This window comes from Micropterus salmoides, unplaced genomic scaffold (genome assembly GCF_014851395.1).
Source record: "Micropterus salmoides isolate LMB-PRFRI ecotype aquatic unplaced genomic scaffold, ASM1485139v1 Ms_hic_scaffold_1, whole genome shotgun sequence".
Taxonomy (NCBI): Eukaryota; Metazoa; Chordata; class Actinopteri; order Centrarchiformes; family Centrarchidae; genus Micropterus; species Micropterus salmoides.
Genome location: NW_024040040.1, coordinates 57,995,397 through 58,018,891, shown reverse-complemented (window position 1 = coordinate 58,018,891; position 23,495 = coordinate 57,995,397). Strand labels below are relative to the sequence as shown.

Here is a 23,495-nt window from a genome sequence, read left to right as displayed (position 1 = left end):
TGGGATATTCAAATTAAATTTGTTTAATTTTGCTGGAGTAATACACACCCTTATTAGCCAATTATATTGTAAGAGTCTTAGGCGTGTATTACCTATCTGTTACACCAATGTTCCAATGATAGTTCCTCCTGTAGATCAGGGCCCATATTTATCAAGCTACTCATAAGAACACTGCTAAGAACTGACTTAAGAGTAAAAAGATTCTTGGCTCAAAGCTGTGTTCAAAAGTTAGTTATTAAGCATCATAGTCCTAATTTCAGTGAAGTGTAGACACTTTGCTGTGCCGCAAACAGGATTTTGGATGACAGTGTAGCCAAGGACCAATCACTGAAGACATTTCCTTATTTGAGAATATTCTCAGATAAATTCACATTGAATGGTGAAATTCCTAAGAGGAGTTTATATTCAACACACGTTTAACAATAAAGAATTTTCAAGAGACGGCCTACACATGGCCTACACATTAAGAAAGATAAAAAGTTTGTCTTTACAGAAGCGGCATCAATTGCTCTTGGGAATGCATGAACGGTGTTTACTTCTGTCGGATTACGGGGGTGTTGTTGGGAAGTCGATGAAACGCGTGACAGTGTGTGGAGCTGTAAGTGCCATAATTGTTTCCATGACTATTCGGCTTATTGATGGTTGTGACGAACCAAATTCATCACCATTGCTGCTGAGTGTCATCACCACCTTCAGTTTAACTGAAAACGCAGTACTGCATAAAGTCAGTGGTGAGATGACATCCCTCACCAACTCGCTGGCAAGGATTATGCTTGCGCTGTCCGACCCCGTCTTATTAACTGTGCGTCGTCAAATAATTCAGAAACAAATATTCCTCTCCTGAAAGATTTGCGCATGTCTTGGTCTCCACAGTGCCATCACAAGCCCTACTGGCAACTCCTAACCACTTGAGACCCCATTTACTTTACTTACTGGCCTGGGCCCGTATTTATCAAGCTTCTCAGAATTACTCATAACACTGCTAAGAACTGACTTGCAGCTCCTATCCACTTGAGAGACTTCTTGAGCTGTCTTAAATAACTGGGAGTAAGAGTGATTCTTAGCTTTAAGAAATTTGATAACTTGCTTATATTCTCAAGTTTAGAGATAGGAGTATATTTCATGAATTCTCTTAGGACTAAAATTGCACTTTGAGAAGCTTGATAAATACCAGCCCAGTTTTCCATGCATGGAATTTAGACTCAGAAGAAAACTCTCTCAGTAAATCATAAAATTCAGAGATGATGCCCTTTCCAAAAGGATTTTTTGTAAGTAGTCTCTAGTGTTGTTAGTGGTTCGGTTCGTTTTGATTCCAGCTAATTCCTTAGCTGAAGGTATTTTAAAAAATGTTTCCGGGGGATGTTATATTTTCTAAATAACTCCTCAAAGGTTAGAATATTCCCATCGTTACCATAAATATCTTTTACTTGTTTTACCCCTGTATCTGACCACAATTTGAAACCAGCTTTGGCTCTCCCTGGTCTAAAGAAGTTGTTGCCCAAGATTGGGCTGAAGTAAGAAATGAAGGGGGAATCTTAAGTATTTCTTAACTTCTTGCCAGACTCCAATCATGTTTTTAACTAAAGGATTAGGACACAATATTTTGAGTTTTGAGTATAGATATAGATTCACTGAGTATAGAGAAGTCGGGTATTAGTAACGTAATTAGTAATTTACACATTCAAACTTTTCAGACTGTATTAATTCAATAATTTGTTTATTTTACATCATGTTTATATACTGGTATTGGTAAATAACTTTTCATCTTCCATAGTATCACAGTACAATCCTACATACTAATAGACCACATACAATTCACTCATATTCAGAGATTTGTTAGTTTATGTGGATTTCATGTAATTGACCACGTACAAATAGGAAATGATACAAGACGTACTCCGATGAACATCAATCCAGCTGTTATTTGATGTTTGCAGGTATTCCTCTATGGTGTTCCTGGTGCTGAGTCATCACTATCCACAAATGTTTCCAGCTGTAAGGTTGAACTTGCATTTTGGAACCATTATTAACAACATCTTTACTAAAACAACTACATATATACAGAATACTATATAAAAACACAGGGATAACAAATACACATTGAGTGGGTTCTGGCAAAATAAACACCTCAGAACGTTGTTGTAAACACTTTCACTGAACTATTATTACTGAAAATGATCATCCAACAGTGAGGTCTGAACATTAGCCATGTTTCCATCTAACTGTATCGGAAATATCGCAAAAATATAAATGCGAAATGTGTGTATTTCCATCGGCTGGTTTGGAGCGTAGTTATGTCAGAAGTTGACATTACACATGGCTGTAATAAACATGATATAAGGGTTTCAAACCAGAAACAAAGCAACCTGGTCTGGTTTTTATAGAAGTTCTTTGGATGTTAAGTTAAGTTGGGAATACTGTCAAGTGAAGTCCATCGCTCTCTGTCTGCTAACTTCTGCCACACTTCTCTCATCCTGCTCCATGTTGTTGTTTTTGTTACGTTGCTGTCTTCAAAATAAAAGCGCATAAGCCGCCTGTAGGAGCTAGATCAAATGAATGACGTGTATTTGATAATTTTAAGTAATATTTTATATAATAGAATTTTAGCAAATAAAAGCCTGGGCTATAAATAAACGTTTTACGGTAAGTGCACAAAAAAATAAACAATCTAAGAGCCAATTTGATCAATCCTTAAGACAGAGGTGTGTCTGTGTTACTAAAATCATACCTTTGGGATTTCTAAATACCCTGGTTTACTGTAATACCTTGATACCGCTCAAGCCCACAAAATAAGACATTATTCAATTATACATCAATACATTTTCAACCTTTGGTATATTATCCAATTTTTAATAAAGAGGATCAAAAAGATTGACAATTAAATAATAACAACTAAATATTCTTTACACATAAAGTATCCAATAACGGATTTAACGTTAATGAAATGTGCTTCCTAATAACTTTGAATTAAAACAATATCAAAGTCATATTCCTCCAACGTGAATCTTATCACAGTGGACATGTCTTTGTTCTTCAGTGATGCCGACAGTGATGTTTTACTGAGTCTATAGGATGTTCTCAAATGATGGGCACAAATTATGACTGATGAAAACAGCTATGAATGGATGATAAAAAGACAAATAACCACAGCTTTAACAGGGACACTGCGGCTCAGTTGTGGACCCAGGCCTGGTGCTTACAGACAGGTCCTGACTTTGACAACATATTAAAATGTTGGCCTTAATAGTGTTATATCTACAGTCAACAATCACAGTCCCTTTGAGTTACTAATATTAATGCCACAAACAAATTTTAACATGAGCTGTGTCATCAACATCAGTAAGATAGCTGGCTAGAAAACTTCAGCAATGACCAAATAAGATCAAATGACTCAATTCACTTTGTAACAGCGTCATTCCCCATGTCTTTGATAAAGTCACTCATTTGGAAGTTTATTAAAAACCTCACACTCTGTGCCATTTCAATATCTTTCAAGCATATTCATAATCTCAGACAGAGTGTAGAGACTTGCTAAAGGATATGTCTAGTGATATATTCCATATTTTACTATGTGTCATAAAATCCAATGAAAGCAACAAAATCAACAATGTGTGTCCTATTACTGTGTGTATCACAGTATGATCTCATCTGTGCCACTGAGCTGCATTTCAGTCCAAAAACTATTAAAAACACAACAAAAAGGGGCGTGGTTAGTCCACTAGGTAGAACACGTAGCCCATGGGTTCGTATCCAGCCTGCGACCTTTTGCTGCATGTTGCCTTTCCCCACCTTCATCTCCTGTCTCTATACACTGTCCTCTCTCACATAAAGGTAAAAAAATCCCCAAAAAACAAAAACCACCACCACAGGTGCACTGGGTAACATGTTCCTTCATTACCACAAACACACACACTGTAGTTTATTTTGTTGGTTCTTTTGGTGAGCAGCTCACTTGTGCTTCTTTGTTACACACAGTCAAACTGTCTTCTTCTAATTCAACACAGCGGTGTTTCTTTAACGACTGCGATCGAGTAAACAGCCTCTTACACTGTGAACACCAGTATGGTTTCTCTCCAGTGTGGACACGCAGATGCCGGCTGTAACTATATGAACTATTGAAACATTTCCCACATTGGTCACAACTATATGGTTGCTCTCCAGTGTGGATACGAAGGTGGCGCATGTAGTTGCTTAGTCGACTGAATCCTTTCCCACATTCTTTACAATGGTACGGTTTCTCTCCAGTGTGAGTTCGCACATGCTGTTTGTACGTTTTTGAAATAGAGAAACTCTTGTCACATAGCTCACAGCGGAATGGTTTTTCTCCAGTGTGGATCCGCATATGTGATTTGTAATTACCTAACTGAGAGAAACTCCTCCCACACTGTTCGCAGCAGTACGGTTTCTCTCCTGTGTGGACACGCATGTGTATCTTGTAACTACTTATGTCACTGAAAGTCTTTTCACATTGGTCACACTCATATGGTTTCTCTCCAGTGTGGTTACGCAGATGCAGACTGAAATGCCCTGACTGGGTGAAACTCTTTCCGCAAAAGTCACACTGGTACGGCTTCTCTCCACTGTGGCTGAGCTGATGTCGCTTGTATGAACTTAAAAAACTAAAACTCTTTGGGCACTGGTCACAGCAATATGGCTTTTCTTTAGTGTGGACGCGCATGTGTATCTTGTAAATACTGAAGTAACTGAAACTCTTTTCACATTGCTCACACTGGTATGGTCCAGTGTGGTCACGCAGATGTTTTCTGTACGACCTCTGGTTGCTGAAATGCCTTCCACACTGGTCGCAGCAGAATGGTGTTTCTTCAGTGTGGGTATGCAGGTGTAGCTCGTATGCATTTAGTTGACTAAAACTGCTGCCACATTGTTCACAGAAATACATTTTCTCTGCAGTGTGAGTGAGTTCGTGTCTTCTTAGACTACATAGCCGACTGAAAGATTTTCCACAGTTCTGACACTGGTGAGTTCTGCTCCGGTCTGCGTCCGTCTGCTTTGACTAAGAAAAACAGAAAAAGAATTACAAATCAGAGTGAAGGACTGCTAGCCATTACAGTGTTTCTGACAGAATTAGTTTCTATTTGAAAATGTTGGCTACTATCCTCCAAGCCTAACCGATTTATCGGCTGATATGAGCCAATTGTATTTAAATCAGTATTGGCGTTTACAACATCCGATAAATGATGATCAAAACAGAAACGAAGAGACAGACCCTGCAACAATGAAGGGTCTGCCCACCAGAGAGCGCTCTGCAACTCCCATGTTCAAAATACTGCCACACCACAAAACAATCAGCTGACCGGAGAACATGCTGAACAAACAACATGTAATCACAGTGAGTCGGTCATTTGTTGTAAAATATGTGACTTAAATAATAAAAATAGCCTTCATCACTTGATTGTAGATTTATTTCTGAAACAGTGTGGCAATTCTAGTGAACAGTCCCATCCTTTGTCCGTAGTTCATCGCTTCTAAATAATATCCAACGCTAACGCTGCTAAATTAGATTAGCCACAAACCTAACTAACTATAGTGTTTAATATAAATATTTCTGCAAGACACTTGTCTGTAGTTATAGTCGATGTATCAGAAATTATTAAACCAGAGGGAACATAAATAAACGTGAGGTGAACAAGCTAACATATCTTCCCAGACAAAAAAAAGTTATCTAGCTCCTATTTCAAACATGAAATGTTGTAGTTATAGTAAGTATGAAATCTCTGAAGTTGCAAGTCCTCGTAGACAGTCGTCTTTTCCTCTAGGTTCTTCCAGGCTCTTTTTTACTTTAATATCGGCATCGGCCCCCCAAAACCCTTATCGGTCGGACTCTGTCTTCATCAGCTACAGTTTTATAGTTATGAACATGCAGTTCTTTTCAGTGTACTGAATCATGATTCATTCAAAAGATTGTCAAATGGTTCAGTGCTTAATTTATGCTGACTTGTCGAAAAATGCTAGTAGATCAAATTGATAAGAGTTTAACTCTAACCCATGTAAATGCACAGAACCGCTAAGTAGCACATCTCTTATTATATTACCACAGTTAAAATTAATTCACAATTTATTCCTGACTGCTGTTACACTGTCGGTGAAACTCAGCACTTCCTGTACTGATGCTGGGCACGTTAACACGTTATTGCGTTAACGCATGATTAACGCGGCAATTATTTTATCGCACGTTAACTTTTAAAATTATTATTTTGAAAGTCCGCTGCTCACTGGCTCTGAATACACATCCAGTCAAACTATGGGTCACAGGAGGGGTGGGATACTGATCAGCCTGCAAATTGCCCAAACAAGCAGCGGAGGGAGGCTTCGGCAGAATATGTTGGATGCAGCATGTGGGAGAAGTAGATAAACAAAAGCAGGACAAGAGATCAAATGCCATAGAAAAGTGGATAGCCACACACTGCACGCTGGTTAGTATTGGGGAAAATGTCGGTCTTAGGAACATTCTTAAAATGGCCCCGCAGGTTTGCTTTTTCCTCAGGTAAACATGAGACAGCTCTCCGCGAGTAACCGTCAGGCAAGGATGGAGCATTTACATCAAAACTTTGAATTTTGGTAATAGGTTGAATCGGTCTTCATCAAAATTGTGTCTTACAAAAATAGAGAGAGCAGCAATGTGAACTCAGCTTACCAAGTATTTATGGAGCTATTTAATTAAATTTTCACAAAAAGTTTTTCACTGGTTACTCGTTCTGCTGATACTGGTAAAAAATAAATAAATCCATGGTTTTCTACTGGGTTGAAAAAGTCTTCCAAAAAACCCCTAACAATCTATACAGAAAATATATCTCATTGCCAAATCCTTTAAACTTAGCTATTTATAAACCTCACAAAAATATATTCCTCCATCTCCTTAGAGTAGCCAAAAAAAGTTTTTTCAGTGAACAATTTAAAAAATGCTAAAATTAAATATCAAGGTTACAGGGAAAATTATTAATCAGTTACTTAAAAGAAGAAAGGCCTCTGCTCAATTTCCTTCAATCTTTACAGATAGACATACTGTCACCGATCCATTTGATATACAGTGGAGAGAACAAGTATTTGATACACTGCTGATTTTGCATGTTTTCCTACTTACAAAGCATGTAGAGGTCTGTAATTTTTAATCATAGGTACACTTCAACGGAAGACGGAATCTAAAACAAAAATAAAACTCAAAATTCCTTCCCTCTCTCTCTCTCAGAGAAAGGGGGGGAGGGAAGTTTTCCTCCCCTGGAGTTGGACCCAGACCTTTATTAGTTTTATGTTGTAATCAATGCTTTGTTCCCACTTTCTGACACTTCCTTGAGAAAGGATATGATAAAGAAATGTCATCCTATACTTGATTAATTTTCCAGCTCGAATTTAATGTTAAATGACTAAATTCCCCAGCTCCTGAGCAGAAAATTGTTTAGGATTAATCAAAGTGACCCTCATGTAACCCGAGCTCCCCCAAGTGGACAAAATAAGTATTGCATGCCATCATTCAGAAATGCTAACCTTAAGGTTGAACTACTGAAAATTGTTTTCCTTTTATCAAATGCTTAAACTAAGAACGGTATAACCGTTTGAGAATTAAGGTTTGATTGTGGGAAGATATTTGATTACAATACGCGCAAATAGATTTTGATTAGACATATTAAAAGTTAAAGAAAAGATGGTCTCTCAGGAAACTGGAAACAAGCCCTCCCTCAGGGGAACAAAGGACTGCCTCTCTGGGAACCACGCCCCAACAGACACACGCTGTCTCGTTCTCTCTTGTTCTGCTCTTCTCTTGGCCTCTTCAACTGCGCCTCAACATGTGCCCAGCGTGCTCCCTCAGTTTGACCTGGCCCATTTTAAGCCACACACACGAAGCGCCGCAACCTCGATTTTCCCCTTGTTTCCAGCAACTTTACCTGCTTTTTATTTTATTTTCTTTGTTGTTAAAAGTTATCAGACCATTAAGCTACACTTGTTTAATTCAAGAAGTGAGTGACCAAGTTCTTTCTAAGCTTTATTCGTCGAGCTAACTTACACTGCTCTCACTGAAGCCGAGCCCAGCCACGCAGGCCCGCCAGCAGAAACCCAAGGACATCCAAACAGAACAGCCTCATTGCCAGACCGAGGACGGTCAACACTTGAGGGTTTTTCTTCATTCAAGACACAGAGAACCCCCGGAAAGCAGAAAGCCTGGAATCGGGCAGCTAGCGTGGGGATCCGTGCAACAGGCCAAGGCAGGCTGACGACCCACAGTAAGGCAAAACAAGGCATTCTGTGATCAGTGATGTCCAATAGTCTGTTAATCCATTATCTTTAGTCCTTAAAACTCCTAGACAAATTTAACCAAGTCAGTATCATCTAACTGCTTTCATTAGTTCTCTTCCACCCTATGAATATGGACTACAGTTGAAAATTAGCCTGCTGGCTAACACTGGCACATTTACAGAAATGTTTATTAATGTGCACTGTCCTTAAATGAATAAATGAAATGAAATCAAGTTCTCCCCACAATAGAACCCCACATTCTCATTGTTAAGCCATTGTTTATTTCTTTGATGTATATTTAACTGCATTTATGTCACCTTAGTTAGTTAATAAACTTCACTGTAATCAAAGGAATTGTGTTGTGTATTGCCTACCTCCAAGTCCCTGCCACGACAATTTACCCCTTCGATATGAGACTGACTGATTGATTTAGGATAATTGAGCGATTATTAACTAGCTGATCACTAGTGAATAATTGTATAATTATTAAAACGCTACCCAGAGGTCCGGAGACTGGGTGCCACGTGAAACGAGAAGCTTTACAAATTAATATCCTCTGAATATTAAAATTCATAATTTTTTATTAATTCTCTTAAATTTATTAGATCATAAGTAGCCATGCTACATCACCTACCAACCAGTAAGAATTCCTGCTCTCACAGACCTGTTAGTTCTTCTATAAGAAGCCCTCCTGTTTTCCACTCATTAACTGTATTAACTGCATCCGGTTTGAACTCGTTACCTGTATAACAGACACCTGTCCACACACTCCAACCTCTCCACAATGGCCAAGAGAGGAGAGCTGTGTAAGGACATCAGGGATAAAATTGTAGACCTGCACAAGGCTGGGATGGGTGAATGGTCATGTGGTCTGATGAGACAAAAATAGAGCTTTATGGTCTAAACTCCACTCTCTGTGTTTGGAGGGAGAAGGAGGATGAGTGCAATGCCAAGAACACCATCCAGTGTTCGCCAGTATCAAGACCTGAACCCAATAGAAAATCTTTGGAGGGAGCTGAAAGTCCGTATTGCCTGTTGCAGTGTGTGCAAACCTGGTCAAGAACTACAGGAAACGTATGATCTCTGTAATTGCAAACAAAGGTTTCTGTACCAAATATTAAGTTCTGCTTTTCTGATGTATCAAATAATTATGCCATGCAATAAAATGCAAATTAATTATTTAGAAATCATACAATGTGATTTTCAGCATTTTTGTTTTAGATTCTGTCTCACAGTTGAAGTGTACCTATGATAAATATTACAGACCTCTACATGCTTTGCTGATTTTGCAGGTTTTCAAATAAGTATTTGTAGCTTGTAGGCCTAATGACTTCTTTTCAAATGTTGGTGCATCCCTTGCCAAAAATATAATTGATACAAAAGTTTACCCATTAGATTATATAATGGGTAGTTTTCCATCTGTTAATAATTTTGATCTGCCTGACCCTAAGGAGGTGAATATTATATTAGAACAAAAAAATAAATAAATGGAACTTGTTCCTCCTTAATCAAAGAAGTCATTACCTGAAACCGGTAAAAGTTATTCCACTATTTAAATGAGGTGATCCAGGATCCTTTGCAAACTTTCATCCAATTTCAATATTGAAAAAACAAAGGCAAAGACATTGGAAAAACTAGTGCATAATAGAATCCTGAAACACGGCTCAATATTCTCTACCTGTCAACACCACTGCAGCATCAAGCACAGGGGAATGGTTCAAGGGACCCTGTAAGTACAATAAATTATGTTTCATGAACATGCTTTAGACACAGTTGAACACAGTTAAACAGAAGCGATTTCCCCCTATAAAAATGTGCCTACTTTTACTCCTAGAACACAGTTCCCCTGGGTTCCCAACCATTTCCACCACTGGTCACATGGCATGGTTAAAATGCCGCTGAGTCCTCCATGAGCCTCCAATATTCCTCTTTCAGCTCCAGGGTCTTAGCAGTGTCTAGCCTGGTGACAGTCCAGTCAGAAAGGACAGAAACCACAACCCCTGCTTCACTAGGCGGCCGAACATGTCACAAGCAGACTTCCATCGAGTCTTGTGGACTGGATGAGCCGGTGGAGTAGCAGTCCCATTTGCTGTTGCTTTTCCTGTAGGGCTTTGGTGGCAAAAGTGCTGTGGTTAAAGTGGCTCACAAGCCTACCAGCCACAGAGGTAGATTGCAAATCCGTCATTGATGGCAAGCATAAGTGTATGTGCGAAGCAAGCACCAAATACCAGTTCACCCTGGTGGGGTGGTTTGCTGTGGTGATGTTCCTCGCGTTGTCGTGCACACATGCTATCACTTTACCCTCAAGCCCCCACTCCTCTGCTGCTTCTTTTAATTTTTCTGCGAGGTGGTCTGCCGTATGCCTGCCTGGCAAAGTACTAGTTAGCAACACAGTAGTGACAAGTCATGGTCACGTAGTCATTAGGGCAGTTCAGCTATCTGTTGTCAATGCGACCTTGTTGGTGGCGCTAGCTAGCTGCGCTAGCATCTGACTTAGCATTCTTGTATCCGTTCTCGATGCGTGATGTGATGGTGCCTTGTGATGGGATATGATATGCTGGTTCAAGCAGATGCATCATTTCCCGAAATCCTGGGCTGTCAACCACACTGATAGGCATCATGTCTTTTTCTATAACTTTACAGATTGATTGGGTTATTTTTTCTGCCTGCTGTGTGTTGCAGTTCTTAGGTGCAAACCATGTGGTGATGGTTGGTTGATGCTGCCGATACAAGGATCCTGCAGAGTGCAGGATGGTAGAGCGTAGATGTTGTCGGTGGCATTTTCTTCTTTTAACTCAAAATTATCCCATACAATACTTTGCCCACTTCATTTCCCAAAGTTGTCACTGTCTTCTAAACCCCAAGGCCTCTGTGCTTCATTGAAACGTGCTTTGAAAAAAACAATTCTTAATAGAAGATACACATTTAAATTCTTTATTTGATAATAAAATCGATAAAACTTTGTTTGATAAAATTCGTAATGATCAATTAATTGATCCTCGATTAATCATTATCATACCTACTGCTAATGAAAGCATGGACCACACCAATACAGCGCAAAAGGTGGACTTCTTTGTTACTGAGGAGCTTGTTGGATGAAGCTGCCATGCATTGGACAACGGGGAGGGACATTTTTGATTCAGTGGAGAAGTCCATAAGTAAAAATAAATGACCCTGGGAAAAGTTGGTGGGACTAACTAGGTTCTTTTACTGGATGATGTAATGACCACTGTCATGAAAACGGTGAACTTCATTCAGGCGCGTGGCCTGAATCACCGCCAGTTCCAGCTGGAGATGGGCTCACAACATGGAGACTGTTCGTACCATACAGAAGTAAGATGGCTGAGCAGGAGCGCAGGCCTCAGACGATTTTTTGAGCTTAGGGAAGTAATTGCTCTTTTCATGCAACGTATAGGAAAACCCTTGCCTGTCAGATCCAAACTAGCTGTGTGATTTTGCTATGTTGTGTGACATAACCGAGCATCTCGCCCAACTGAATCAGAGGCTGCAGGGACGCAAAGAAGTCATCACACAGCTGTCCGAGATGATCACAGCTTTCCAGCGTAAATTTCGCTTATGTAAGTGCAATCTGGAACAGGATAATCTTGCCCACTTTCCTGTTTGTCAGAGCATCTCAGCCTCAGTTCCCAGTGCTTTTTCATGCGCTCGGCAGGCTACCAAATTGAGCCAGTTAATGAATTTGATCGGTGCTTGTCTGACTTGAGAACACAGCAAGCAAGCACCCCCCCTTCCACAATCCACAAACAATAGAGCTTAATTTATGCTGCAAAATGCCTGCTCCTTTAACAATAAAGCACTTCTCATCTATGACAGAAAGCAAATGAGACACTCTCTGCTTAACTGAAACCTGGCAAAATCAAGAGGATTACATGACACTTAACCAAGCCACCCTACCTGGCTATGCAAGTGGGCTTCACTTCAAGGGCTGTGGTGGTGGGCTGACTGTAATACGTTGAAAGGACTTCCTGGTCAAAGAGCTTCCAGCCTCCTGAACCCAAACTGGAACCTGGTTCCACAGGAGAGGAGCTTAATAGCTGAACACTCTGGCTCCCATTCTAATTAGGAACCACAAGTAACCCTGCATTCTAGGAGCGCAGTGCTCTGGTGGGGTAGTAAGGTACTATGAGCTCTTTAATATAAGATGGTGCCTGACCATTAAGAGCTTTGTAGGTGAGAAGACTGATTTTAAATTCTATTCTGGATTTTACTGGAAGCCAATGCAAAGAAGCTAAGACAGGAGAAATGTGATCTCTTTTCCTGGTTCCTGTCAGAACACATGCTGCAGCATTCTGGATCAGCTGAAGAGTCTTAATGAACTTTTTGATAAGGAGCCTGATAAGGAATTGCAGTAATCCAGCCTAGAAGTAACAAATGCATGGACTAGTTTTTCTGCTTCATTTTTAGACAGGATGTTCCTGATTTTCGCAATATTACGTAGGTGAAAGAAGGTGGTCCTTAAAATTTGCTTAACGAGAGACTTAAACGACATGTCCTGATCAAAGATAACTCCAAGATTCCTCACAGTGGTACTGGAGGCCAGGGTGATGCCATCCAGGGAAACTATATCTTTAGATAATCGTCATGTGGGGCGGCTGTGGCTCAGGAGGCCGTTAATCGGAAGGTCGGCGGTTCAATCCCGGCTCCCCCAGGCTGCATGTCGAAGTGTCCTTGGGCAAGATACTGAACCCAGAATTGCCCTGGATGCTGTTCCGCCAGTGTATGAATGTGCGTGAATGGTGAATGCAGATGTAGTGTAAAAGTGCTTTGAGTGGTCGAAAAGAGTAGAAAGGCGCTATACAAATACGAAGCATCACGGAGGTGCTTGGGCCCCAGAACAATAACTTCAGTTTTATCTGAGTTTAACATTAGAAAATTACAGGTCATCCAGGTTTTAACATCCTGAAGGCACATCTGAAGTTTAGCTAACTGATGAGTTTCATCTGGCTTGACAGATAGATATAACTGAGTATATCAATCCCTGGCTCCCCTGGTTGCGTGTCGAAGTGTCCTTGGGCAAGATACTGAACCCCGAATTGCCCCTGGCGGCTGTTCCACCAGTGTATGAATGAGTGTGAATGTTAGTTTCCGTTTGTGTATGACTGGTGAATGCAGATGTAGTGTAAAAGACTAGAAACGCGCTATACAAATACGCAGCATTTACATTTAAATGGAAGGTTAGATATAGGTCTATATTTGGCTAAAACATATGGATCAAACTTGGTCTTTTTCAGAATTACAGCTACTTTAAAGTACTGTGGTATGTAGCCTATTGATAAAGACAGACTGATCATATCTAGTAGAGATATCTAGGGTAAAACTTCTTTAAGCAGCCTAGTCAGGATGGGGTCTAAGAGGGAGGTTGATGGTTTAGATGAAGAAATTATAGAAGTTAGTTGGTAAAGATTGAGGGAAGCAAAACAGTCTAAACATATCTGGTTTTACAGCCATTTCTAAAGGTTCTTGAGTTTGGAGATAAGTCGGTGTCAGTTGAGGGCAGGTCTTGGTGAATTTAGTTTCTCATAGTTAGAATTTTATCATTAAAGAAGCTCATGAAATCGTTACTACTAAGCACTATGGAGCTATTAATGACGAGTAGTACGATGCTCAGGCATTACGGAGGGCCTTCCTAAGTTTTAAGACTATCTTGCCAAATTAAACGAGAATTTTCCAGTTTGGTAGAATGCCAATTCCTCTGAAGTTACCGCGATATTTGCTTTAATTTGCGAGTTTCAGTATTATACCCTGGAGTTACTTTGTGACTTGATAATTAATTTATAAGTCATAGCGCCACCTGCTGACAACAGGAAGTGACTTTTAACGAAGCAGCCCCCGCCGCACGTTTCACCTGCGTGTACGAATTTTCTGTGGTACGTGTAGGCCCCCAAAATTGAGCTTGCTTTGCAGAAGAAAGAAAGAATTAAAGCTGCAAGCAGCGTTGGGCAGGCCCTCGCACTTGTAGCGCGTCCAGGTGTGAGCCGGCCGAGTTGCACATTCTGGAGCTCTGCCGGTGCGGCTGTGAATTTGCTACGCGGTTCCGACGCCGCATGAAGGTGCTATGTGTCACTTCCTGTGTCCCCTATGTGGAGCTACATAGCACTTGCCGCTATGAATATAAATCGGTATTGGTGTGTAGATGTCTGCGGGGTGGGAGAGTTATCAAGCACGTAAAGTTTGGTTCAGATGTGAGCATGTACACTGAAGTTACAACAACTTCCTGTGTCATGGCGAAGAGTTGATCTTTGACGCCATGCCACGGACACGCCCACTGACGAAAACTTGCAAATAGCACAACTTTTCATCTTCAATGCCTTTAGAAGGCACAGCAGAAATTTGAGGTCCGTCAGACTAAATCCCTAGGAGGAGTTCGTTAAAGTACGCAGTGTGTAAATCATCCAAAATTTGACGTAAAATTCAAAATGGCCGACTTCCTGTTGGGTTTAGGCTATGGCTCCAAGAGACTTTTTTGTGTGTCTGGACAAGATACACGTACCACAGAAAATTTGTGCACGTAGGTGAAACGTGCGGCGGGGGCTGCTTTGTTAAAGGTCACTTCCTGTTTCCAGCAGGTGGTGCTATGACTGTGGGTGAATGTCGGCATGTACATGTGTTCAGGGCGGGACTCTCATCTTACATGTTTGCAAATTTCTGTGAGTTTACGAGTATGTTTAGGCCCTGTCAATTGAGCCTACTTTGCAGGAAAAAAAAAAAATATATATATAATCTTAGCAAATTCAATAGGGACCTCACACGGTCGTGCTCGAGCCCAAACTAATGAAAATCCCAAATTCAGTATCTCCGAAAATTAGATTACTACTTAAGACCAATACAAAAAAAGGGATTTTTAGAAATGTTGGCCAACTGAAAAGTATGAACATAAAAAGTTTGAGTATGTACAGCACTCAATAGTAGTTTAGTTGGGGCTCCTTTTGCCTGAATTACTGCAGCAATGCGGCGTGGCATGGAGTCGATCAGTCTGTGGCACTGCTCAGGTGTTACAAGAGCCCAGGTTGCTCTGATAGTGGCCTTCAGCTCTTCTGCATTGTTGAGTCTGGTGTACCGCTTCTTCCTCTTCACAATAGCCCATAGATTTTCTTTAGGGTTAAGGTCAGGCAAGTTTGCTGGCCAATTACCTTACCATGGTCCTTAAACCAGGTACTGGTAGCTTTGGCACTGTGTGCAGGTGCCAAGTCCTGTTGGAAAATGAAATCTGCATCTCCATAAAGTTGGTCAGCAGCAGGAAGCATGAAGTGCTCTAAAACTTTCTGGTAGACGGCTGCATTGACCTTGGACCTCAGAAAACACAGTGGACCAACACCAGCAGATGACATGGCACCCCAAACCATCACTGACTGTAGAAAATTTACACTGGACTTCAAGCAACGTGGATTGTGTGACTCTCCTCTCTTCCTCCAGACTCTGGGACCTTGATTTCCAAAGGAAATGCAAAATTTACTTTCAGAGAACATAACTTTGGACAGCAGCAGTCCAGACGTTTTTGTCTTTAGCCCAGGGGAGACGCTTCTGACGCTGTGTCTTGTCCAAGAGTGGCTTGACACAAGGAATACGACAGCTGAAACCCATGTCTTGCATATGTCTGTGCATGGTGGTTCTTGAAGCACTGACCCCAGCTGCAGTCCACTCTTTGTGAATCTCCCCCACATTTTTGAATGGGTTTTGTTTCACAATCCTCTCCAGGGTGCGGTTATCCCTATTGCTTTTACACTTTTTTCTACCACATCTTTTCCTTCCCTTCACCTCTGTGATTGGACACAGAGCTCTGTGAACAGCCAGCCTCTTTAGCAATGACCTTTTGTATCTTGCCCTCCCTTGTGCAAGGTGTCAACGGTCATCTTTTGGACAGCTGTCAAGTCAGCAGTCTTCCCCATGATTGTGTAGCCTACAGAACTAGACTGAGAGACCATTTAAAGGCCTTTGCAGGTGTTTTGAGTTAATTATCTGATTAGTGTGGCACCAGGTGTCTTCAATATTGAACCTTTTCACAATATTCAAAATTTTCTGAGATACTGATTTTGGGGTTTTTATTAGTTGTCAGTTATAATCATCAAAATTAAAAGGAATGAACACTTTTTGAATGGAATTACTGAAATAAATCAACTTTTTGATGATATTCTAATTATATGACCAGCACCTGTGTAATGTCTCTGACCAGTGTCAGGCAGAGGTTAGCTAGTGCTAACCGCCTTCACTTTCCAGCAGTTGGCAAAATAACAGACATCCATTTTATTAATGGACACGCTGTGACCTGTTTAGCAGCAGAAAGTCACAAAGAAAAGCGAGTTTGTTCTGAGTACAGTGCATTTACTGCCAGATTGACAACAAACTCGCTTTTCCCGTCACTTTCTGCTGCTGAATAATCTGTTACTGAATGTATTTCTTTGAAAGAGAAACTCAGAGCAGCAGAGTGGTGAATGTGACATGACTCTGTTGTTAAACTGATTGAATTAGTTCTGTAGAAATGTGCATTATACTGAATGTTGTGAAAGCAGCTGAAAATCCCCTATTGGTGCTACAGCATTCCAGAAATCTACATGAGCAGATGTGTGACCCTACTGGTGGTGCTGTGTGCAATGTGCAATTTGGTAGCTGGAATTCAGTCTGTGGTGGCCTTCGTCATGACAAAATACTGGATAATGTTAATTTGTATTTTACCTCACCTCTTCTGAAGAACTCATTTCATAGCCTTGATTGATGAAAGTGAATGTCATCCAAATGCTTTTCTTCCTGTCAGCACGTTTTAGCTCTGAAACATATAAGAGATATAAGTAGACTGTTAAGAGCAGGTTCCAAAAATGAGTCTACGGTGCTGACGTGCTGCGGTAAGCGTATTGACTTATTCCGTTTCTGGTGCTTGTGAGTTATTAACAGAGTCTAACTGAAAACCAGTTACACACTTAAAAGTAGTTCTGCTTAAGCACTCACAGTTCTTTCCATCTTTTAGCGACTCTAGCTAAAACTCACTGTTTATAAGAGTTTTGGTAGCTAACACAACCATACTTTATCTTAGTAGGTAGTGATGGCTTCTCCCTCTCCCTCTTGCTCGGTGTGTCAAATGTTTAGTTACTCCTCTGCCTCCTTTGGCCTTAATGGTACATGTAACAAGTGTAACCATAGTTAAGTGCATCCCTGGAGCCAGAGAGGGCAACAATGAGTCTTATATAAAACTGCTGGCTAAGAATAAACGTAAATACAGATTGTTATCCATGTCGGCGGTAACAACGCGCAGTTACGCCATTTGGAGGTCACTAAGATTAATGTTCAGTCAGTGCAAGATTGATGTCAGACTCATGTATACTCATGTACTGACATGTATAGCCGCATGTCATCATTTCGCTGCTGGTTGTTGAGATAGTGCAAACAATGTGGGCTTTGTAGATCATTTTGGGGGAAGATATGTTAGTTTAAATTTGTCAACATGGAGGCGAGGCTCAGTGATTTAGAAGTTTGGCTGCGCACCATGGTATATCAGTTGTTAGCTACTTTAGCCAGTCCCCAGTAACCAATGCGGACAGACCTGAGGTAACTCCTGTTAGCTGGGAAGCCAGGGAGGCTGGGTGACTGTCCAAAAGGGGAATACCCATAAGTATTACCCCACGGTTTACCACTAACCTGTTCACGTTTCTAACAGATTCTCCCCACTCAGCGACACACCCTGGTTGCCGAGATGGTGTCCAGCAAACTATGTGGGTTTTGTCGATCATTTGCCAACTTTGGGGGAAAACCTGGGGTCTCAAATATAAAACTAAAACCTCACTAAAAGTGTGTGCGCCCAAAAGCCAAAAATGGCTTACACCAAAAAAATAGTCAGACGTATTAAACCGTGCGTATGCACACTTGTAAGTGTAAGTTCCCTTTATAAATCACAATCAACTTGAAATGTGCCGCTTGTGGGGGAGCTCCATGTCCGATCCTTCAAACGCGCATGATTGCCTATAAACGGTCAGTGAAACACCCCTCATTAATATTACTGCTCACATCTTTATTAAGTTATTATTGTAGGGGATTTTAATATTCACGTGGACGTTGAGAATGACAGCTTTAGTACTGTGTTTATCTCTGTTAGATTCCACTGGCTTCTCTCAGAGTGTTCATGAACCGACTCACTGTTTTAACCACACCCTCGACCTTGTTTTGGTGTATGGTATTGAAATTGAATATTTAGTGGTGTTCCCACAGAATCCCTCTTTATCCGACCACTGTTTGATAACTTTTGAGTTTGTATTGCTGAACTACACGCCATTGGGCAAAAAAATTCTATACAAGATGTCTGTCTGATAGTGCTGTAGCTAAATTTAAGGATGCGATTCCACCAGCTCTAAATTCATTATCAAGAGCTATCAGAGCTAGCTATGCTAATTTCAGTCCCTCCCAAATCGATCATCTTGTTGATAGTGCTGCAGGCTTGCTGCGAATGACACTTGACTCTGTAGCCCCTCTAAAAAAGAAAATACTAAAACAAAGACGGTTAGCTCCATGGTATAATACTGAAACTCGCAAATTAAAGCAAATATCGTCGAAACTTGAGAAAGAATTGGCGTTCCACCAAACTGGAAAATTCTCGTTTAATTTGGCAAGATAGTCTTAAAACTTATAGGAAGGCCCTCCGTAATGCCAGAGCAGCGTACTACTCGTCATTAATAGAGGAAAACAGGAACAACCCCAGGTTTCTTTTCAGCACTGTAGCCAGGCTGACAGAGAGTCACAGCTCTATCGAGCTAAGTATTCCCATAGCTCTCAGTAGTTACGACTTCATGAGCTTCTTTAATGATAAAATTCTAGCTATTAGAGACAAGATTCACCAAGACCTGCTCTCAACTGGCACCAAATTATCTCTAAACTCAGGAACCTTATAAAAAAACAGCTGTAGAACCAGATATATGTTTAGACTGTTTTGCTTCCCTCAATCTTTACCAACTAACTTCAATAATATCTTCATCTAAACCATCAACCTCCCTCTTATCCCGACTAGGTTGCTTAAAGATGTTGTACCCTTAGTCAGCACTTCTATACTAGATATGATCAATCTATCTATCAACAGGCTATGTACCACAGTACTTTAAAGTAGCTGTAATTAAACCTCTTCTGAAAAAGCCCAAACTTGATCCGGATGTTTTAGCCAACTATAGACCTATATCTAACCTTCCATTTCTCTCTAAGGTTCTGGAGAAAGCAGTTGCTAAACAGCAGGACTTGTCTCTGTACTGGTTTTATTAGATCTTAGTGCTGCATTTGATACCATTGACCATCAGATCCTATTGCAGAGACTGGAATATTTCATTGGCATTAAAGGAACTGCTCTAAGCTGGTTTAAGTCCTATTTATCAGATCGATTTCAGTTTGTACATGTTAACGATGAGTCCTCCATGCATGCCAAAGTTAGTCATGGAGTTCCACAAGGATCTGTAATTGCTTCCTTTAGGCAATATTATCAGGAAATATTCCATAAGCTTTCATTGTTATGCAGATGATACTCAGTTATATCTATCATCAGATGTTTACAGTTTTGATACTGATTGTTTAATAAGGAAAACCTGAATTGTAATAAAGGAGTTGTATTCATATTTTTGAGGACTACTATCTGAAAATGGGCATTTTGTAAATTTTAAGTTAACTAGCAGTAAGTTTCCATTGGTATTTGGGTCTAGCACAATTAATAGTTTTAATTTCCCCCTGAGTATAAGTTTTGCACAATTACATTTATAGAGTAAAGACTTAGTCATTGGAATTAAATTTTAACAAGCATCAGTGAGTCAATGTAATGTAGTATGCCGAAATTAAAGATTTTTAAAATATGAAAGTACCATATTTAATTTAACATTGACTCAAAAATATTATTACCACTACTTACAAATATATATATATACACACACAAATATTGAGTATTCTGAACTTATTCAGGTTTACAGTTTGTATGTAATTGGCTGACATGGGGAGGGTCGTCATCTGATAAAGGGGCCTTCAGGCTAAATAAGCTAAGGGGCCATTTTGTGACAATTGCCATACCTGCTGATTGAGATCTCAGCTGCAATCCAAAACGTTCTTGTTGGTGGTGTTTTTATGGTTCAGTTATCAAAAATGTCTGGTGAAAATCAGAGAAGAAGCCAAACTGGACTGAAGGGAAGGAACTTGGGTAGCCAGGTCAATCTGCCAAAAGAAAACAAATAATGCAAAGAAAATATAATGTCAAAGTGTCAGTTCTCTGAAGCAATCAAAGTGTCAATGAGTGAGAGACGAAATAAATTGTCCATAGGAATTGACCCTTCGCTAAACCACGCCCCCCTTAGTTACTGTTGCTAAGTCCGACAAACTGCACTCCCTGGAGAAATATTGTCTAATTTCTGGAAAAAGCAATCGGTTTTGCAGTTGCATTGTGCATTATAAGGTTGTTTTCAGGCTGTCAAACTGACGTGAAAAAATAAAGACAAAGATAGAAGATAGAAGATCACGGAGTAAAAGTTAACCACCGTATTACCTGACTACTGAGAAAGAGGACAATGATTTTAAGGATCAACACTGTTCCTGTACAGCTGGGTAGGACTCTGTTCATTATTACATTCAGTAGTCGCTAGCATACGCATACCAACATGACATTAGGAACAATCCACAGCCGACATTTTTCTTATTTGTTTTAGGTTTTGGAAAGAGAATAAATTGTACTTCTCCTTTCCACCTCCCTGGGTAGAGACTGTACTTTTACAAGTGTTCCAGGGACAGCTTTTGACCAGATCTTAGAAAAATACAAGCCAAAAAAAAGCTAGAAAACAACTCTTTTTGCAATACAGGGAATGGAGCGCAGTTAGAGCGAGTCCTATACTGCGCTATGATTTGCCAGCTGCGTATTCGGGGCTTGGTTAAGCGAAGGCAATTGTCCTGTCTGTGTCCACACTCTCTTTAGTCATTTCCCCTCAGGACCCATCCACACTACTCCGTTTTAGTTTAAATACAAGGGAATTAAAACGAACATAATCTCCCTCCACACCAGCGATTTAGCTGCGATTCAGAGTAGATCTCAGTCTATACTAGAACGACTGAAAACACATCTATTGGCCGTTTGTGTACACTGAGCATGCATGTGCCAGTGTAAACATGAAGCAGATGGTCTACTCCCTAGTTACAGAAGATTTGGCGAAAGAATAAGGAAATAAAGATGAAGAACCACACTAGATTTTAATTTGCATGGACCAATATACAAGCTGGGACTGTTACTGAATGTAACACGAGAGTTAAAAGCGGCTGTGGTGGCGAAAAACAGACTGGAAGTCGACGCACAGTAAACAGCGACATACACAGTACAAGTGTAGGCTGTAAGTGTTATTTGCACAGTACAAAACATTTTATTAAATATACCAAATTAAAAACTCTATTGGTAGCACTGTGTTTTTGCTTTGCCTGACTTATAAGACACAATCAGAGAGCCAAACGTGAGCATCTGCGCAATCGTTTCTAAAGTCCTCCATTTTTGCCCGTCTGCACTAAAACACTCTCTGGAGTTTCAAAACAAAAAAACAGGAGTGTTTTCAAACTTCTGTTTTAGCCGTTTTAGTCTGGATGGGAGGTGCAAACGTAGCAAAAGGTCTCCATTTTAAAAACTAAAATGCAGTAGTGTGGATGGGGCCTCAGCAATGAGGAAACCAAGCTATTTCTTTAGTGGAGACAAGTCACTGTTGAACCTTCCTTAAGGACTCCCTTACATTGGAAGAGATATTGGAAATAATTCATTAGTCTTAAACAACAGCTTTACTAAAATATGATTTAGGAGATTTAATAAGGACATGATAAAAGTTAAGTTTAAAGCAACTTGTGTTTTTCTCAGTAATTACTACACAAAAAATACAAAAGCCAGACTGATACTTAAGTTTTGAGGTCGATACAGATATACATTTTTGACAGTTTAAATCTCGGAAAAGATAGGCTCATAGTAATTTTTATTTTTACATATAACATTTAAAAAAAAATTGGATTTCCTAACAACCCCATACCTGAGTCACTGATTTCGTACTAGTAGCTACCATGTGCTTTATTTCTTCATTTAAGAGATTATTTGTATTTTTCCCCAAAACCTTGGTTGGCAAACGATGTAATGTTAACACTGTTTGAAAATGACCTCAAATCTTGTTTGACATTTCTGTCCTGCATTTTCTTGTTTTTAAAATTGGCAGACGTTTATTAACACACAACTGCAATAAGCTAATTTCGGCCTGTATAACAACCTTACTAATTTATTCCCGCTCTAATAAATACTATGGAACTTTCATTCAAACGCTTCAGGTCACCACTGCTGTGTTCACGGCCAGTGGGATGTCTCAGAGTGTAGAAGCAACTGATATGTGAACTAATGTTGTGAAATGCTGATCAGAGATACCTGTTTGAACGCAATCATGACTCATTCGTGCTCACCCAACTTAAAACAGAGGCGGCCTAGCATTACACATCCCAGCTAACAAGCTAACACAAGTTAGCGGCCAGGGTCCGAAAGAAAGCCCCTGTAGTTTCAAGGTTAGACTGATTTCAGCTTTCACCTTGGAGCGCCGTCAATAACCCCCAACGCAGCCACAGACAAATTAAGCCTTCAATACCTTTTGCACTCCCACCGTCCCTCTTCTGCTAACACTGCCCAGGATATTGCCACGCAAATATCGCCATCTTGGATAGTGACGTCACCATGACGTAGCATTAGCTGCGTTCGAGATGACGGCGGCTGACCAACTTCTTCTTCTGCTTCTTTTGATTTGATTTGATTGGCGGTTGGCAGCCAGCATTTAGGAGCATTACCGCCACCTACCGGACTGGAGTGTGGAACAGATTATGTGCAGACTATCATAAAAACCAAATAAACATATAAAACAAAAAAACAAACAAACAAACAAAATTAAATAAATAAAAATTGAAAACCTATATCCTTTCCATTAATCCCGTTTCTTTCAGATATTTAATGAGATGCTTTGATATTCCCCATGCTTTATCCCCAAAGAGGTTCTCGACAGTGAACCTGAGCTCAGCTTTCTCTACAACTGCTGCTATTTTCCTCCTCGCCTCTACATAGCCTCTACACTCAACCAGCACATGTTGAATGGTCTCTATAATATTAGATTTTACACAGTGACCTATATTATAAAGTGAATGGTTAAGCCCTGTGTGTCCTATTCTTAGACGGGTAATGACGGTCTCTGTCTTCCGGCACCCACCCAGTTTTCTTCCCAGACCAA

General features: G+C 40.3%; 1 protein-coding gene across 7 annotated transcripts; it reads right to left on the bottom strand.

Moving 5' to 3' along the window:
- Nucleotides 1–1,696: 1,696 nt before the first annotated feature.
- LOC119914084 (zinc finger protein 239-like) lies at nt 1,697–23,006 on the bottom strand. Of its 7 annotated transcripts, XM_038733113.1 has the most exons (6): nt 22,866–23,006; nt 20,293–20,433; nt 16,947–17,032; nt 12,166–12,277; nt 9,929–9,977; nt 1,697–5,014 (listed from the first exon to the last, which is right to left on the bottom strand). In XM_038733113.1, exon 6 carries the CDS (start codon nt 4,898–4,900, stop codon nt 3,920–3,922), a length of 981 nt encoding a protein of 326 aa, XP_038589041.1. In that variant the 5' UTR covers nt 4,901–5,014; nt 9,929–9,977; nt 12,166–12,277; nt 16,947–17,032; nt 20,293–20,433; nt 22,866–23,006; the 3' UTR covers nt 1,697–3,919. The 7 variants fall into 7 exon arrangements, with proteins under 7 accessions (XP_038589041.1, XP_038589034.1, XP_038589024.1 ...); XM_038733106.1 differs by lacking the exon at nt 12,166–12,277 and having other exon boundaries at nt 16,942–17,032; XM_038733096.1 differs by lacking the exon at nt 12,166–12,277.
- Between the last annotated feature and the right edge of the window lie 489 nt (nt 23,007–23,495).

Excerpts from the sequence above, each read along its gene's own strand:
- LOC119914084 (XM_038733086.1), bottom strand. The coding sequence starts at position 16,997 with ATGACATTCACTTTCATCAATCAAGGCTATGAAATGAGTTCTTCAGAA. Across the intron at positions 5,015-16,946 it reads AAATGAGTTCTTCAGAAGAG|TCAAAGCAGACGGACGCAGA; the intron begins GTGAGGTAAAAT and ends TGTTTTTCTTAG.